This window comes from Alternaria ventricosa (assembly GCF_023758065.1).
Source record: "Alternaria ventricosa strain BMP 2768 chromosome Unknown scaffold_5, whole genome shotgun sequence".
Classification (NCBI taxonomy): Eukaryota; Fungi; Ascomycota; class Dothideomycetes; order Pleosporales; family Pleosporaceae; genus Alternaria; species Alternaria ventricosa.
Window position 1 is genome coordinate 785,114 of NW_026055685.1, and position 16,643 is coordinate 801,756.

A 16,643-nucleotide genomic window follows, 5' to 3' on the forward strand; every position below is an offset into this window, starting at 1 on the left:
CAATGGATCCCGCGCCTACGATGACGGTGGTCTTGTTCTCCGCGGACATATCGTCACCTCGCTGGAGGTGAACGAGGGTGTTGAGACGATGCTCGATCTTCCAGGAATGTCTCCGCCGGTGGGGTCAAGGGCGGGGTCGATGAACTCTGCTGGCCCCTGGGTCTTGAAATCAGTGCACGTGGGCTGACAATGGGTAGCTTAGAGACCCTGAGCGACAGACAAGCTGAGAGGGCGACAGAAGTCGTTATTCAGATCGAGCATGGGGAATGGATGAGAAGATGGAGTCTTGAACATGCAGTGTGCAAGGGTAAAGTAGTCGTTTGCTCGATAGCTCCAAAGGGGCTACCCTCAGCATATCCGCGTCGCCGGGTCATGATTATAATCAAACGCCTTCAACAGCGCCACCAAATGCAGCGCCGCACCCCCAACAGCACAAAGATGAAAGATCTGATGCGAGCAACCCCAGATATCGAAAAGTCCCGGCCGAAATCTCTCCGGGAAGCGGATCTGTGCAAAATGTCAGTAATGTTCACTCTACCCGAATGTATTCCCGAAAGACATACCGCATAGATAAAAGCCCCCGTAATATAAAACAGCCCCTCAAAAATCATCAACCGCCACCCCATCTGCCTATCCGCCTGCTCCTTGCCAAACGCCTGAGCCGCATGCGTCATCGGCACCGCACCCGACCAGCCAATCGCACAAAACAGCGTCGCCCTCGCCCACCTCCATTTCGGCGTGCGGAACCGAGGAATCGAACAAAGCGTCGCTGCACCCGTGACGATCGAAGTAATCCCAGCCGAATACAACACCCAGTATTGTTTCTGACAATAAAACCCATAATACGTCCCAGAATACACCGTGCCTACGATCAACACGAAGATGCCGTAAAGGTCCAACTGCAACCATGTATGATACACTTTACTGCTGTGATTCCCAAACATGTGAAACGTAGCACTAACGCCAAAACACACCACGGCACTCCCCACGAAAACCCCAAACGCAAGTAAATCGTTTATATCAGCAGTTTCGTAACGGCTGCTAATATTGCTGTAGGCGTAGATGGCATAAAAGAGGATGAATACAGCGCCGATGAGATGCGTGTAGATATTCCCAGTCTGGTTGTGCAGATACGACAAGCTCTTCAGACATTCGCGGTAGGAATTGGTGGTGCAACGATAATGGTTCTTGAGGTACTCGTTGTCGCGTTGCCAAGGGTGGACTTCTTGGAAGGTGTAGAGTGTGCGGCTTGGCGGGGGCGCGGAGGCGGAGCGTTTGGTTGGCGTGTTTGTTGTGAGGGGGGTTAGGTAGGTTGTTGACATTTTGGCGGGGGATTGGGGGTGCTGAGGATGTTGCTGGAGGGGTTCTCTTCCTGGAGTCCACCGGGTTGATCAAGGAGATAAAGAGAAAGGAGACAAGAAAGGCGTAAATGAGGAACCGTCAACGAGGGCGATGCGCATCCTTGTACTCTTATGTCCACCTCTTGCGTCTGCTCGCAATTAAAGCAAAGACCTCAGTCCACACCTGTCGTTCGGTCAAATCAAATAATCCCACAAAGTCGCTATCGTGTCAAGTCCCCAAACAGAAACAGCGAGCTCCCACGGTACTTAAAGGGACCCTGTGGCTCGGGCCCGTCCAGACCCCCTTGACAGGTACATAAGCCTTGTGGCAGTGCAACCGCACCGGGCGGAACGGCATAATGAACCACCAAGCGTCCCTTAAAGGAGCAGGAGAGAACCTGGAACCGGGAAAGCGGGTACCTACGTAGCAGATAACACATGTGTGGGCTAGATCGAAAGGGGGGAGATGCCGAGGCGTTGCTGATTGGTGGAGCCACGCGTCCTGTCAGCACCGACAATGGCACAAGCCAGCAACTTCATTTCAGAAGACAACAAGCAAATGATCATTTCTCAACAGCGTGTAGTAAGACGATCCAAGAACATTGAGGAATGAGTATATTCGTGCATAAAGTAGACATGGCATTTTGTTGTAAAGGAGGGGTATATAACCAAAGTATCGCATCGCGTCGCACAGTGTCGTATGTCGTTCATCGTATCGTATCGTATCGCGTAACATTCCGTAATATGTACTCGAACAAGAAGAAGAGGAGCAGAAGAGCGACGTTACACTCTCAATCAGAGTGCCAATCACTCGCCTGGCTCTCTCCAAACTCGCTCCTATAGCGCCTACACAACCAAAAAGTCAACACACCAGCACTCGAACAAAATGGAAACAGCGGCAACAGAAAGAGCACTGGTGACAGCGAGACACAAAGCAAATCGCACTTACTCATCCCTTCCACCCCCGTTTTCGCTGCTCTCGCCTTGCATACCCAATTTGCTTGCGTCCAGCTTCGCCAGCCCACTCTCGCCGAGTGTGTCTCCGCCCCAACCTTCCTTCTTGCCCTCGATAAGCATCTTCATCATGTCCTTGAGTTCGCTGACTTCTTTCCTCAGCTGCCTGACTTCCAACACCGCAGTGTCGAACTCGACATTGGGACGCGAAGCCTGGACCTTCTTCTCCCAGCCGTCGGCTTCAAAGTCACAGCCATCAAGGACTTGTTCCCACTCCATGGTTGTGTCTTCGTCGTCTTCGCCGCGGCGGCGGTTGTCTCGGACGACCCAGGCTTCTTGTTGTTCGAACATGGCGGTGATGACGAGGAGGGGTGAGTAGATTACTGCCATGACCTGTGTGGTGTCAGCTTTCTGCGGATGTAGAGCGACTTGAAAATGCGATGTGGAAGGTGCTGTGATCAGTACTAGGTGATAATTGTCTCATAGCCGAAGCTCTGAAGTAGCAAATACATAGAAATCATCATATAAACAGCGGGAGGGCCTGTGCGAGTGAGATTCACATACCATATCGTTGAGCTTGTCGTAGCGCTTCTCATCCATCCACCACTCGAATGGAAGGATCAAGAAGAACATCTCAATGAGGTTGAAAGGAGCGATGAAGACGTTCTCGTCGGGAGCGCGAACAAACTGCATCGTCTTCTGCGAGAAGAGAGCCATGTACTCGTCGATAGCGTTCTGTGTGATGTCTTCGTAGGCAGAGTTGTAGAGAGCGATGAGGACGTTAAGCAGGATGACCATGACGACGAAGGTAAAGATGTAGTAGAGAATAATACCGAAGGGGGGCTGTTATCTGTTAGCTCGAGCTTGAGTTTAGTACTGTAGGATGTGACATACCGAGAAGTTGTCGAAGCCTTCAAACTCAGGCGATTGCATGACAGCGTTCAACATGGCTTGGAACACGAAGACAGTGTCGTTAGCAAGCTGATCGTCCGCGATGTCTAGACCGATGAAGGCCTGGAAGAAACCAATCATGACAACAAGTAGTAGCATGAAGAAGATGAGCGACTCGCGCATCATCACCTTGAGCACAACAAGCATCGCACCGAAAAAGCGGAAGGTGTCGAGATACAGCAACAGACGCATCCAGAACATAGGCGCAGTGAAAGCGAGGAAGTCGTAGCTCATCTTGTTCAGATACTCGCGTCGTGTGTCCTTCTCGTCACTGATAGGGTGTCCAAGAGCCACCATGCGCAAGACGAAGCTGACCGTGAGAAGCGAGTACAGGGTGCTGTTAAACATGTTCCAGAAGGAGATGTAAAAGCGTCCGACCTTCCAGAACTTGTTCGCCTCGTCGCAGATGAATCCCAGAGTGAAGAGGTACAGCAGACCTTCGACGACATCCAGGTCACCAGAGGGATTGATGGTGTTGATAGCACCGGTGTAGAGACCCAAGAAGATGATGGACACGGCAATCTGCACCCAGTTTTGGTACTTGGGGACGCGCATGCGATCGGGGTCGAGATGGGCCCAGTAGCTAGTGTTGGTCTTGTTCTCGTATGTGACGAAGCGACTGGGGTCCTCGTCGTCTTGGACTACCCAGCCGCGCCACAGGTAGTTGATGCACTTTTGGTAGCCGGACGATCCGATGACCGTTACGGCGTGGAGATCGACAGCCTTCTCTACGGCGTTGGCAGGGGTGGTTGGCTCTCCGTCGATGAGTGTCGAGTAGCGCTTGAGTAGCACTTCCTCGAACAGGTATGTGGTATCCTCTTCGGCCTCGATCAGGCGCTTGGCCATGATCTCTGCCGCCACGGCGCGGACTTCATGGAGGTCGGCATCCCATAGCTCTGCGGTCGCTTGTTTCTTAAACCACTTCTTTACCTGCAACAGGCAGAAGACTACACAGGCATTGTGTTCAGGAGCTCCTGCTTGCTTAGCCGTCTCGAGCACCTTGTCGGTGATGATGCTGCTATGCGCCTTGGTGATCTGCTCCTCTTCGAGCTCGCACGGTACGACTTGCTCGATCTGGTGCTTCAATCGCAGAGCAACAATGGTAACGTCTTTGGGATCGATAGGCGGAGGAGGAAGGTGTTCGCGACGCGACGTGGGAAGAACTGGGAGGTGTTAGTACTGGGATTGATAAGAACGATAAGAGAACGTACGCGCGCTCATCTCATCCTGCACTCTGTGTCGCCTATCGCCATCCCCATTGAATAGCTCATTCCACCGCACCATGATCGCGGTGTATATGCGTAAGCGCTATGTCTCGTGCAGGTCAGTCAAGCTTCACGAGAGCTATGTCGAGCTCTGGAAGGGCCCAGCAGCGAAGTACCGAGGTAGCGTCAGGCTTGGAAAAGCAAAACTGCGCAACACAACAAGATGCACACTCAGCAAAGGACCTGAGCAGAGAAGAAGCTGCGGTGACAGCGCGACAACAAAGCAGCAGGACCCACGATAGACCGGGTTCTCGAGGCTAATGTTGGCTAAAACCTGGCTGACAACGCTGGGCGCGCTCCACCAGTCCAGCCAGCGTCATCCCGCTCCACCCTGCCAATGGCCCAAGCTCTCTCCTGCTGCCGAATTAATCCCAAGCCGTCGCACCCGAGACCTTGATAGAAAGAGGACTTGAGTGCATATTCATTGTTGATTTGCTGTTGAGTCCGCTTGTTCTAACACACCCTCTATGCGCAAACGCATATATGCATGTGGCTGAAGACAAGGTGCTGTACATGTCGAGACGCCTTTAGATGCATGCTCGTGAACCACCATATCGACGCCTCAAACGCCCATGCCCACTTTTTGCAGATACCCTTGGTCTTCATTATCATCGTTGCTCGTATGCAAAAATTCTCCCAACCGCTTAATCGGCCTCAGCAACACCGCCCTCATCGCTCGTGCTCTCGTCCTCGTCACCGCTGACTTCCTGGTTCTCGCGCTCACGCTTCTCCATGAGCGCAGCCAGCTCGGCGTCGTCATTCTCGGTGACGGCCTTGGGTGCCATCTTGACCTGGCAGTCGCCTCCGGCCTTTGAAATGTTCTCCTTGATGTCGACGATGGCTTGTTCGAGGCATGCGATACCGGCGCTCTTATCGAGACATTGCGAGGTGAGGACTGCAAGGGTTAGTTGAGAACGGGGATGCATGCAGCGCGATCACATACCGTAAAGAGGCGGCGATACGAGCTTGACCTTAACCTGGTTCTCGGGGGTGTTCTTCGCCTCGGCGCATCGCAGGGCGGTCTTGACGGCGTCGATACCCTCGTATCCGAAGCAGGTGACTATAGACGTTAGCAAAGACGCCCAAATTACTTGTGCTCCTCCAACATACCCTCAATGTCTGACCGGACCTTGGTTGGCTGCGGTGTCAGCCTCTTGCCAATGTAGCTCTGCAACTCCTCCTTGACAACGTCGTTGGGGAATGTGACATCGTTCCAGACCTCGGGGTTCGTAATGCTGAGCTTGAAGGCATCGATCGAGTGTCCGTACTTCTTGTTCAGCGGCCAGCCGATGGTCTGGTAGATCTCCTCGATGGGTGTTTGCGTCTTCTCGGCAACGTGGCGCATGATGCTGTGGACCATCTTTGACTTGTTGTATCGCTCCTCGCACTTGACAATGTCCTCAGGCGACACTCGGCGCTTCGACAGATCAATGTAACCCTTGTCCTTGTCTACACGGAGTACGACGACGACTTCGTTGCGGCCAACTCGGATCAGCTTCTGGATGGATCGAATACGTCTTCGCGAGAGTTCGGAAAGCAGAATCATGCCGTCGATGTTGTCTGAGTCGTTAGCCTTACCGCCTATGCTTTCAACATATCCTGAACCCACCATATTCTAGCAGCTTGACGTATGCGCCCATCTCGGCGATCTGCTTCACGTTGACCATGACGAAGCTCTCCACCTCCGGATACTTCTCCTCGTAGAATCGGCAATTCGTTAGAGACATGTTGGATATGTGCTCCTGCTCTTCTCCTGTGTGGTTTTGGATAACGTCGCTCGACTGTCGCGAGGTGGGGTCGTGTTTGGGACTGTTCTTTCCTTTTGGGGTGTAGTTTCCAGAAGTCGAGTGTAGTGGTGAGCGAGAAGAAGTTCTTGCTGCGCAGAGTGGATAAGCGTCGGTGTGCTGGGCTTGGACCGAGTGGAAGCGTCAAAGTAGTTTGGCTCGTAGTGACTCAAAGATTTGCCCACTCACTGTGTGAGATCGCCCGCCGCCGTGGGGCAACGCACGCCATTCCCCTTTCGGCGACGCGCCATCGCTGTTCCGCCTGCCACGACCGACCTCACCACATCCACACACCCGCGATCCCAGCACGAGAACGTAGTTCGACTTTCTTGCGTCGTACTAAAGAAGAAAAGATCTCACGCTGGAGCAAACCTGCAAAACAGGTAAGTATGATAATTACAATGTGAGCATGCGTAGACACATTTAGAGAAAGTCATATAATCAGAAAGCATGTAAAGGCGTCCGCGCCAGTATATTACAATCTTGTTGAAGTATAAGAGAACAACAAGTCAAACAAATCACATAGCAGAAACAAGAGCATCAGGTCATGAATTTTATTGACGAGAAACACGTAGTCCCCGGTCATCTAAATTCCAAAGACGGAACATGTATATCAATCACAGGCCATGCGCCTAGCTCAAAGCATATCCATCATCAATCCCACCGATTCCCAGTCCGAAAACTCCAAACCCCAATCAGTGAAACAATGAAACGCTTAAGCGCCAAAGAGAGCCATCAAGACACCACCAGCCAGGAGGGCAGCGCCCACATTGCTAGCATCAGCAGCGTCAGTGAAGGGAGGAAGGACGGGCTTGGTCATGGAAGCACTAGGACGACCAGTTCCGGTCGCGGTCGCAGTCATGGTGTTGTTGTAGTGGAATGAGTGCGAGGGCGTGGAGAAGCCAGACGGAACGTGGCGGGAGTGCTCAGAGGGCTTGGCTGAAGATTCGGTGATCATGGGCACACTGATCTCGGGGGTAGCGGCGCTGGATGAGGGCACGACGACGGTCTCGATCACTGACTTGGTGGAAGTCATGCTCTTGGTCAAAGTGGGAGGAGGCTGTTTTCCATGTGTTAGCTGACTGTTGGGTGATGGCCAGATCAAGAGAGTGGGGTACTTACAATGGCAAAGCCTGAGGACGTCATGCAGCCAGTGATGGTCGTGGTGTGAGTGCCGCCATGGGTGACAGTGTGGACGTCGCTGATGCAGCTCTCAGACGGGAGAGGTGTCTCGGTCTTTGAGGACAATGACGAAGGAATAGACGTCTGGATAGTCATGTCCTTGGTAGAAGAAGACTCGGTCGCCGTCTTGACTCCGGTACCGCTGACAACAGGAGGCGCAGTGACCGTGACAGTGCTAGGAGGGCCAGACGCAGTAACAGTCAAGGTGTTGCAGTGAGTGCTAGACGAAGTCGGGACCGGGTCGACGAAGGTGACTGACGTCACGAGCTGGATGGACGTGACGACAGATCCGACGTTCGAAGAGAAGTCGGTGCTCGAGAGAGCGACGTTGAAGAGCGCGGTGGCCGCGAGAAAGTTCTTGAAGATAGCCATTGCAGTTTTTGGTATTTGGTGTTTGGCGTAAGTGAGTGTGGGTAAGAAGATCGAAGAGAGTGCTTGAGGAGCTTCGAAAGGGCGGTGGAGTAGAGATTGAGTTGCTTTAAACGAGTGTAGAGTAGAAGCGATGGGTTAGAAGAAGGTGAGGGCGGGGTATCGCTCTATTTATCTACGGAGGCGGGCGTTTGTTTGTGTGGGGAGTGGGCCGAGCGTGTTTTGATAGCGCCAAGGCTGCAGTGCGGGTGAGGCGATTAGGCAGAGGCAACGCGTCCGCTGTCCTTGGGTGTGAATGTGAAAGCGTTCGCGTGGGAACTTACCCATCGCGTTGGCGTAGCGACACCACGCGACCGGGTGGTGGCGTCAGTGTAGGTGAGATAGTGCAAACCAAGAATGAAGAACCACCATATGTCAGAAGGGTGTGGCAAAATAGGTAGTTTGGACACTTCGATAGTATTACATTATGAGCACCTATGTATATAGCTCAAAGGCTGTCGTCAATTGTCAACAGCAAGCATGCGATGATGTACATGCTCAAACCCTCCACCGCCGTGCTAGGTCCTGAATGCTGAAGACTCAGTACACCTGTCGAGCAATACGCCAATGTATAACACAGACCTCCATAAGCACGCTGACCATCCACCTCTTATGTATTAGTATTACTCCGAGTAGCGTTCCCATTCGCCGTCCCATTCTCAGCACTCTCTTCGAGCCTGAAGTCCGCGTTATCGCCTTGGATTCGCTCGATCTCGTTTTGTATTGCGAGTACCCAATGGTCCCGCTCTGCACGCGATCGCGCCCTAAAGACCACGCTACGGCCTTTACTTCCAAGCTTAGCTACCCTCTTGAGCTTCGTGCGCTTGCCCTCTTTGCGGACTTGTTCCCCGCCGCCTGCACCCTCCTCAGCGCGGAACCAGCTCTTTGCTTTGCCATGCCAGATAACAAACGTAGTCATGACGTCCTCATCTGTGGATGTCCAGCCGTCTTCGAGGTATATGCGTGGGAGGGCGTGGTGACCTGGTTTGTTCGCATCGAAAGTTTGGTTCTGGTAGAGGAGGTCGTTTTCTGTGAGGAGACCAGAGTAGACATAGCAGTCCTTGAGATCGAGATTCGCGATGCGCTCGTGGTGGATGTGCGCCAGTTGTTTGCCGACCCTACTTCGCAAGACATCGCGGAAGATGAGCAGTGTACCGGCAGTCAGCAGAACGCTACATCGTGTGAAGGGCGCATGTATGCGCGGTTTGCGATACAACATTCCGCTCATATGAACGCTGCGACAACAAGCGATACCACACATGTTATAGAGCTCTGGTGAAGCAAATGATTGGGTTACCTCCCATTTCCTCGCAAACTGCCCAACGTGTGCTTCTGCCTCTTCGTCAATCTTAAGGGCGCTGAGGTTGCGACTACGTGTGGCTTTATAGAGGGCAATATCGGATGCGGTGCGATGTTTCCAGTACTTGGCGAGAGCGCGGAGGTGTTGTGTCCACTCTTTCCGATGAGCCTTGTCTGCGGCCTGGACGTTGTGTCAGTTAAAGGTTCAAACATGCGTGGAAGGATACCAACCTGTAAGCGGATGATGAGGCCATTCTTCATGACCAGCTCGAGAGTGCGATCGATGTCGAGATCAGTCGTCGCTCCGTCATTGCGCATAGAGTCGTCGACCTCCTCGTCAAAGTCCACATCCGAGCCTTCTTCCAGGTCTTCATCAGCGGGACTGGCGCCCAACTGGGCTTTGCGGACTTTGACGACGTCTGCCAGACTGATGTAGCCGTCGCAGTTGAGCAGGTTCTGCTCTTTGCGGGCAGCTTCATCTGCTGCATCTTCATCATGCAACCGCCTAGCTTCCGTCGTGCCTGAGTGACCCTCCATCAGCCACTCAATCTGCCCATCTTGGAGGCCATAAGGGTTGACAGCCCAGCTCTCTGGCACCGCGTCTTTGACCGCTTGCGCTGTCGGTACGTTGGCGTTCCCGGACGCAGGTAGTCTCGGAGGCGGAGGTGGGGTGACTTTCGTTGGCCGTGAAAAGACGAGATACTGGTCGTGGCTGGCGAAGTAGAGTTGCTTGTGGTACATGAGGCCTAGTCGCTTTGCTCGTCCTCGCTGCCCTGTCAGTCTGATGAGGAAGCCTTCGACTGGAACCGGCTCGGTCAAGGTCTTGTGCTTCTTCCTTGTCACTGCAGTTGTAGGATAGTGTGTCTTGGGCCTCAGTTCCAGTTCGTGCGACTTCAGCATAGCTATCGTGCCGTACATCTTCCGCTCGTTTGCTCCATGTATCCACTCAAGTCGATCATAGCGCTTCCAGGCGAGACCTATGCGCTGGTCCTTGATCCACGATTCCAGCACGTCAGCCCACTCCGGTGCATCCTGCAGTTGATCCAAGCAGCGCCTGATCAGATCTTGAGCAACCGCTTGTTCCTCTTGCATAGTCCTCAGCAGAGCCTCCTCGGTGTTCTCTGCATCTTGGACTTTGTTTTGCGATGCCTCTAATTTCTCGAATGGGTTGGCGATCCGTATGCTCAAGCTCATGTCCGGTATGCTGATTTGGAGCTCAGAAGCACGCTGCCATCCAAGGACGTTCCGGAGAAAGGTATACCACTCTACTGCATTGGACGCAGTTCTGGCTTGCATGATAAAGATGAGTGTCTCGCGTGAACCTGGTGAGGATACGACCATTGACTTGTCCAACGATGAGTAAAGATTGACCTTGCAGGTCTTCCTCCCTAGCGGAACTTCGTAGGCGGCCTTCTTGCTTGCTCCTGCATTCTCAATTTCCGGGATGACCTGGGAACGAAGTTAGTAGCTTGACGCACATGAAATCGCGGGAGAAACGTACCCGGGTCTGGTAGAGCTGCAGCAGAAATTCTGCGTCATTGGTATGGCTGTGGCGACAGACGACCATGTACTCCCGCCATTTATCCTTAACGCGGGAGACGACCCTTTGGTTGACGTTTTCATCAAAGTCTTCGGGAACTTCTGCGGCGGCATCCACTCGCACAAGCATGCGTTCCATCTTGACGACCAGCCCATCTTTGATCTTCTGTCGTCTTATCTTGGTCCCAGCTCGCTGAACAGTCATTTGCGCCTTCTTCGCCTTGAGCTGGATCGTGGCACGTCGGGAGTCCTCCGGGATGTCGAATTTCACAAGGTTCCGCAGATTCGACTTCTTGCGCGTCAAATCTCCCGTGGCAGGATCTGTCTCTTGGGGCTGCTCGGAAGAAGACATCATGCCTGATCTTCTCCTGACTCTTGCCATTATACCCTTCGCAGGCGGTTTCGAATCGACATCAGCCGAGGCCGGTGCCTTGTTCATGTCAGCCTTACGCAGCAAAGACGATGTGGAGTTTGCATCTACAGAGGCTGCTCCGGTAGCTGATGCAGGACTCCCAAGGCTCTCTACATTCGACAGTGGGCGTTTGCCTAGTGACGTCGATCCTGCCCACCCTTGGCCTGAAGGAACTTGTAAGCCACTTGCCTGTGCGTGCTGTTGTTGCTCCTGCAGCGGCCTTTCGTCCGATCCTTGTTTGTCTTCGCCATCATCTTCGTCTGCGGGTATCGAGGACGCGGTAATATACGTCTTGTCCGTACTCGATCGGCGGACTGTCCGTTCGTTGGTGGGAACGCGTTCGATGTCGTCGTCTTCCGGCTCCGAGGGCGCATCTACGAACTCGTCGTTTTCGTCATCGTCCATGACATCGCTCTTGTGGTCTGAAGCGCGCGGGACTTGCAAGGCGGGTGGAGTCGCTGCAGTCGCATCCGCCGCGCCATTGGCCCCGCTAGCCTCGAGCTCTTGCGCTCCTTCCTCATCCTCTGCTTGAAGTTCTTCGGGCTGGGGGAAGCTGTGCTGGAAGAGGGCAGAGGAGCTGGGGCCTTCGAGGCCGCTCAGTCGTCGTTGGCGCGCCTCACGCGGGTCTGAGGAGAAGGTCGCCGTACGCGTCGAGTAATTGATTCGTAGGTGGTGCTTGTACCTGAAAGTACGAAGTCAGTACATGTCGCATAGGCAGTTCCTGCAGATATATGTCTTACCAATCGGAACGGTGCTTGGTCAGCCATGCCGTGGGGATAGGACCGATGAAGTAGCGTCTCGTCGTGAGATGCAGATGTTCGGGCGTGGCATGTTCCTACTCCTCTTAGCTTGCGACATGCGTACGATAGTCTGCAGCCATGCATACCAGTCTCTGGGCAGTGTACGAGTTGGGGGGCAGATTAGTAACGTCAGGCTGGTGCCATGAGCGGCGCTGCTGGTCGGGCATTGGACCTCTCCTATCTCGTTCTGGCCGCGGAGGTGCGCTCCTTCAAGTCACAGTCGGGTGGGAGTAAATACATAAACCACTAAACAACATACATTAAGTTAAGAAGCTAGTAAGAGTCGCGACTACTTTGCATAAGGAGAGGCAGCCACGAGCGCGTGGCGGGCGTGCGACTAGGAAAGCAGGCGCGGGCGAGGGCCGAATTGGCGACGGCATCCTAGCCTTCGTCATCGTTGAGGTGCCCAGCCCGAACCCCCTGTGCAGATCACTATTACAGATCTCCTCACATCGCTAGACCAACAACAGTATTCGCAGACACGCGATAATCATTCCAGTATTCCAGATAGGCTTCGAATGAGCCAGCGGGGTACCAAGAAGTAAGCTCTCCACGTTTCCGACACGCCTTAGCGTCTTCTCCAAGACAACCCACGATTCGACAACATCTCAGAAAAAGCAACCGCAGCTCTTCTGACTCGAGGCATTCCGCGCAGCAGATGATCTCTACACACTTATCCGTTCACCAATTGACTACTGATTATCATTAATCCACGTGTTCCCAGTCTTACATGCCAGGTTCCGGTCCCACAACACAGTTTTTTGGTTCCGATTCATCCAAGCGAAGAGATCACCAACTCGCCAAAACGTGCAGTTTCAGATCCCAACCTACCCATTCCGGCAACTCTTTCGCAAAACTGTTGATTCCGGTCTCGGGTGATCTGCTAAGTGGCGTTGCGTACTACGAGGGTCTTCCTGGTCAGCACGATCTTGACAACTTGGTGGCACAGACGTATTCGCATGCATGGTGCGAAAAGGAGAATTCGTGACTCGCTGACTGTGAGGCTGTAGGTTTACAAGAACGATTGCATGTCGTCGCACGTATCCATTCACAATTCTATCTTCTCTTTCTTTTTCCCCGCTTCTAGCAACGCTCGCCATGCGATCTCAGCCGCGCCCCTCGCTGCTACGTATTCAGGGTCAGAATACAGCATCTTGGCCCGCGTTCCAAATAAGCTGAAAGCATCTGCGATTGCCATCCGAATCTCTTCACGACCGACGCTATCTCGACTTCCCGTCATTATGACAGTGATTTCTTCAGGAAAGACCCAGGGCCTCTTCGTGTAACCAATGTACAGTTTACGCAGATACTCTAGAACGAAATCGCGTACTTGCTCCTCCGTTGCCGAGCTTCGGCTGCCAAGATCGAAACTTGTTCGTATATCATCTTCGTAGTTCGCGATATCGTGAGCGCGATCCAGCGGTCGACCATCGAGTAAGATAGCATCCTCGGTATATTCCACGATGACTGTGTGGCACCCAGGGAATCCGGCTGATGTTTGACATTCGGAACCGCTCTCAGAGAGGCCCATCCCATGGCCGGCATACGCAGCGATGAGCTGGTTTAATTGTAGCCCGGAATCAGTCGTCAGCATACGCAAACCTGCGTGCTCCGCGGCATCCTTGATGTCTTCTGGTATAAAGCAAGCAAAGCAGGGAAGCTCTGTATCGCCGATACGGGAGATCCAAGTTCACTTTCCGCCATTCTCGCCGTTGCTTTTAGCATCTTGGCTAATACTGCTACGTCGGCAGAGGCGGCCAGACCGAGCTTCTTTCGTGCACTTCGCCAGGCTCTTCGTGGGGCGTCATTCCACAAGTCTTCCATGCTGCCGTATGGTTCGCTATTATATACATGGTCAGTACTTGTATGCATAAGTACAGGAACGCCGTGACCCACGTTAGATGCGTCGAAGAAGGCAAGGAGAGACGTCGCATCATCTTCACATATGCCTTCGATGCCTCTACTCGACCCAGGTTCTCAAAACTTCCGTCCGGCCATCGAACTGCTGCTGTCGCATGATTTGCAGTAAGCGAAATACCGACTACTGGCAACTTTGACGTGGGCTTTTCCCGGAGCTCAACTGCGATGGCCTGGGCGTAAGAGATGGCAAGCCGGATTGCTATTACACCAGCGATGACAGACAATATTTTGAACATGTCGCCCGATTAATCGAATCAACGATACTCCGGTGGGTGAAGAGTAAGTGCATCGTATCTGAAGGCTGGAGATGATGATTAGTCGCGATGTAAAGCGGCACAGTAATGGCTGCTGCCTACGTTCAGACGTGCGGGGTACGCCTACCTCACTCTATACTCTCCTGACAACTATTCAAAGTTTTCAATCGCTTTCTGAACCCGAAATTCTAGCACAGATTTGCTGAAAGTCATGTTAATATGGATTTCGGTATCATTATATGACTACGACGTCCTCATCCCATCCCCGCCCGCCCGCCTACAAGTGCGTTGCCCTACCGATCTCTCGGATGATATGATCCACCACGATTATCTCCCCATCCACCACGGTGCATCACATTCCTTTGATCTGTCTGCCTGGGCGACTCATATTCCCTCCTTCCATACACTGAGCGAGGCGCATATGCGGAAGAAGGTGATGGTGTACCCCAAGCCCGGTCGAAGTATACGGGTCCGGGCGTTCCGTGAGGCTGTCTACCAAATGCTTGCGTTGATGGTACCGTTGGTGCATGGTGACCAAGTGGCCCACCATTGGGTGGCTGCGAAGCAGATGTTCTCCTCGGTGCCGGAGCGAGAGTACGCAGTGCTTCAGCCGTAAGGCTCGTTCGGGGAACGCGATGTGGCTTTTCAGTGCTCTCTTCTCCTCGAACGATCGGTTCGGCCTTCTCCGCCATCACAAGTGGTTGTTGCACTTCCAGGTTCTCCGACTGTTTTTCCGGATCCGCATCGGCAGCTACTCTGGCAGCCCACTTGGCTTCCAACATCTTCTTCCCCTCTGCGGTCACCCGCTCAGTCATCCGGTTCTCGGCTTTCTCGATACCCAGCTTGAGCGCTTCGCCCATGACGCGGTGAAGGGCGAGGAAAGGGGATGTGAGGACGTGGCGGATCTGGAGTTGATACTCGAGCTTGACTTCGTGGTTGTCTAGGTTCATGTGCAGTTGCGACCTCTTCTGCGCGGTATCTCCTGTTTCTCTCGACGTAGGTCTGGCCGGCTCGTAGTACACCTTCCGCTCCTCAAATCTCCCCTTCTCTTTCCACTCTTTGAGTGCATTACAGTCCAGATTCTGCGGTCCATAACGCTTGAGCGGGATGCGAAGCGCACGGATCAAAGCTTGGGTATGCAATACGTTGAACTCTAGTTTCGGTGTAAAAGAGTCACGGACATGGAGATACCAGCTCAGACACTCTGTCAGGCTGCGTGCATCAAGCCCAGACGGTAGATGGTTCAGTCCACCAAGGAGATCACCGAAAGTCGGCAACACATAGCCGCTGCGTCTGTCCGCGATGTATCTGCCTGGCTCCAGCTGGTCGGTATGTAGGTTGGCATCGTGCTTCCCATTGATAGTGTCCGTCTTGAAACCCTCGATGATCTTCTTGACTGAGTCGCGTTGGAACTGGTTCATGACTGCGGCTGTGATGTCCGTTGTTGGGGGGCCACGGAAAAATGCCTGTGCGTTGTCAGCTATAAACTATCTCATGGCAATCAGACAGACGAAGACATACCTGCATACCAACGATATCCGCGCCGCGATAGTCATTGTTCGCTAGTCGGACCATCATGCTTTTCCAGCGCACGTGATGGGGGTAGTAGGCCATGATTTCTTTCGCGGATAAGGGTACTCCTGGGGGGAGCAAAGCGTCTACGGGGACTGCGTCGTTGTACCATGTGTAGTGAACTCCGAGGTCTTTTCCAACCAACCCAGGCTTTTGTAGAACGCCACGGACTGCCCGCATGTTGAAGTCTTTCGTTTCGTCTACCCATGGACGCTGGAAGGGAGGATATGTGTGTACGGATTCGCCCGAATGCGACATGTGCGGTGTGTAGAGCGAGGCTGCGGTACGAGCTGTGGCAGGGGTATGAGGATCGAAGGGCATGCTGAAGTTCGCAGGTGTGTCTGGTATCTGTTGGAGATGCAGTGGGCCTGGTGTTGATACAGTCGGAAGCGCATCTTCTATGATGAGCCTGCCTGAAAAGCGCAGCCTGACGGTCAAGCTATAGGTCTGGTAGTCTGGCTTTTCGCCCTCTGCATCATCATGGTTGATCCGCTGGCGCCTTGCTACTGACATCCATACGTTCTTCCTCGCAGTTTTTGACTTCCTCTTGAATGCTCGGACCTTTACGGTCGCTTTCGGGATGTTCGATAGGGCTCTCTTCCTTGCGCTTTTTGGGGTAACCGATACCGCGGCGTTTACGTCGACTGCTTTGACGTTGCCATCGCTTGGACCACTACCACTCCGGCTTCTACTCTTGCCCGGCTCGGCGACCTGATAGTCATAGTCCATTTCATCCCACGCCGACCGATTGTTGGGCGCGTTTCCGTTGTCATCGTGTTGGAAAACGCCGGTTGCATATCGCCAGTCGCGGTTTTTGGGGACCCAGATCGAGTGCTTCTGCGGACGGGATTGGCGCGCGAGGATATCTTCTTCCTTCATGGTGGTGATAGCGAAGTAGGTCGCAAACTTTTCCGTTGCTGTCGCGGTATCGTGACGCTGGATTGACGTCCGTGAAACGAGGCA

At 53.3% G+C, this 16,643-nt stretch overlaps 6 protein-coding genes across 6 annotated transcripts; all 6 read right to left on the bottom strand.

Annotated features, from left to right (window-relative positions):
* Window positions 1–2,285: 2,285 nt before the first annotated feature.
* On the bottom strand, window positions 2,286–4,529 carry J4E93_003638 (uncharacterized protein; the record flags this gene model as incomplete). Its single annotated transcript, XM_049341572.1, has 4 exons — window positions 2,286–2,687; window positions 2,859–3,137; window positions 3,189–4,408; window positions 4,457–4,529. The coding sequence occupies 4 exons, from the start codon at window positions 4,527–4,529 to the stop codon at window positions 2,286–2,288; spliced, it is 1,974 nt and encodes a 657-aa protein (XP_049201077.1).
* Window positions 4,530–5,154: 625 nt separating this feature from the next.
* Window positions 5,155–6,237, bottom strand: J4E93_003639 (uncharacterized protein; the record flags this gene model as incomplete). Its single annotated transcript, XM_049341573.1, has 4 exons — window positions 5,155–5,405; window positions 5,454–5,570; window positions 5,621–6,070; window positions 6,120–6,237. 4 exons carry the CDS (start codon window positions 6,235–6,237, stop codon window positions 5,155–5,157), a joined length of 936 nt encoding a protein of 311 aa, XP_049201078.1.
* Window positions 6,238–7,009: 772 nt separating this feature from the next.
* On the bottom strand, window positions 7,010–7,848 carry J4E93_003640 (uncharacterized protein; the record flags this gene model as incomplete). Its single annotated transcript, XM_049341574.1, has 2 exons — window positions 7,010–7,354; window positions 7,417–7,848. 2 exons carry the CDS (start codon window positions 7,846–7,848, stop codon window positions 7,010–7,012), a joined length of 777 nt encoding a protein of 258 aa, XP_049201079.1.
* A 646-nt stretch (window positions 7,849–8,494) lies between these two features.
* J4E93_003641 (uncharacterized protein) lies at window positions 8,495–12,101 on the bottom strand (the record flags this gene model as incomplete). The annotated part of the gene is made up of 5 exons (XM_049341575.1): window positions 8,495–9,364; window positions 9,415–10,632; window positions 10,685–11,816; window positions 11,875–11,969; window positions 12,021–12,101. The coding sequence occupies 5 exons, from the start codon at window positions 12,099–12,101 to the stop codon at window positions 8,495–8,497; spliced, it is 3,396 nt and encodes a 1,131-aa protein (XP_049201080.1).
* Window positions 12,102–12,982: 881 nt separating this feature from the next.
* On the bottom strand, window positions 12,983–13,758 carry J4E93_003642 (uncharacterized protein; the record flags this gene model as incomplete). The annotated part of the gene is made up of 2 exons (XM_049341576.1): window positions 12,983–13,566; window positions 13,629–13,758. 2 exons carry the CDS (start codon window positions 13,756–13,758, stop codon window positions 12,983–12,985), a joined length of 714 nt encoding a protein of 237 aa, XP_049201081.1.
* Window positions 13,759–14,401: 643 nt separating this feature from the next.
* Window positions 14,402–16,559, bottom strand: J4E93_003643 (uncharacterized protein; the record flags this gene model as incomplete). The annotated part of the gene is made up of 2 exons (XM_049341577.1): window positions 14,402–15,574; window positions 15,630–16,559. 2 exons carry the CDS (start codon window positions 16,557–16,559, stop codon window positions 14,402–14,404), a joined length of 2,103 nt encoding a protein of 700 aa, XP_049201082.1.
* Window positions 16,560–16,643: the final 84 nt, after the last annotated feature.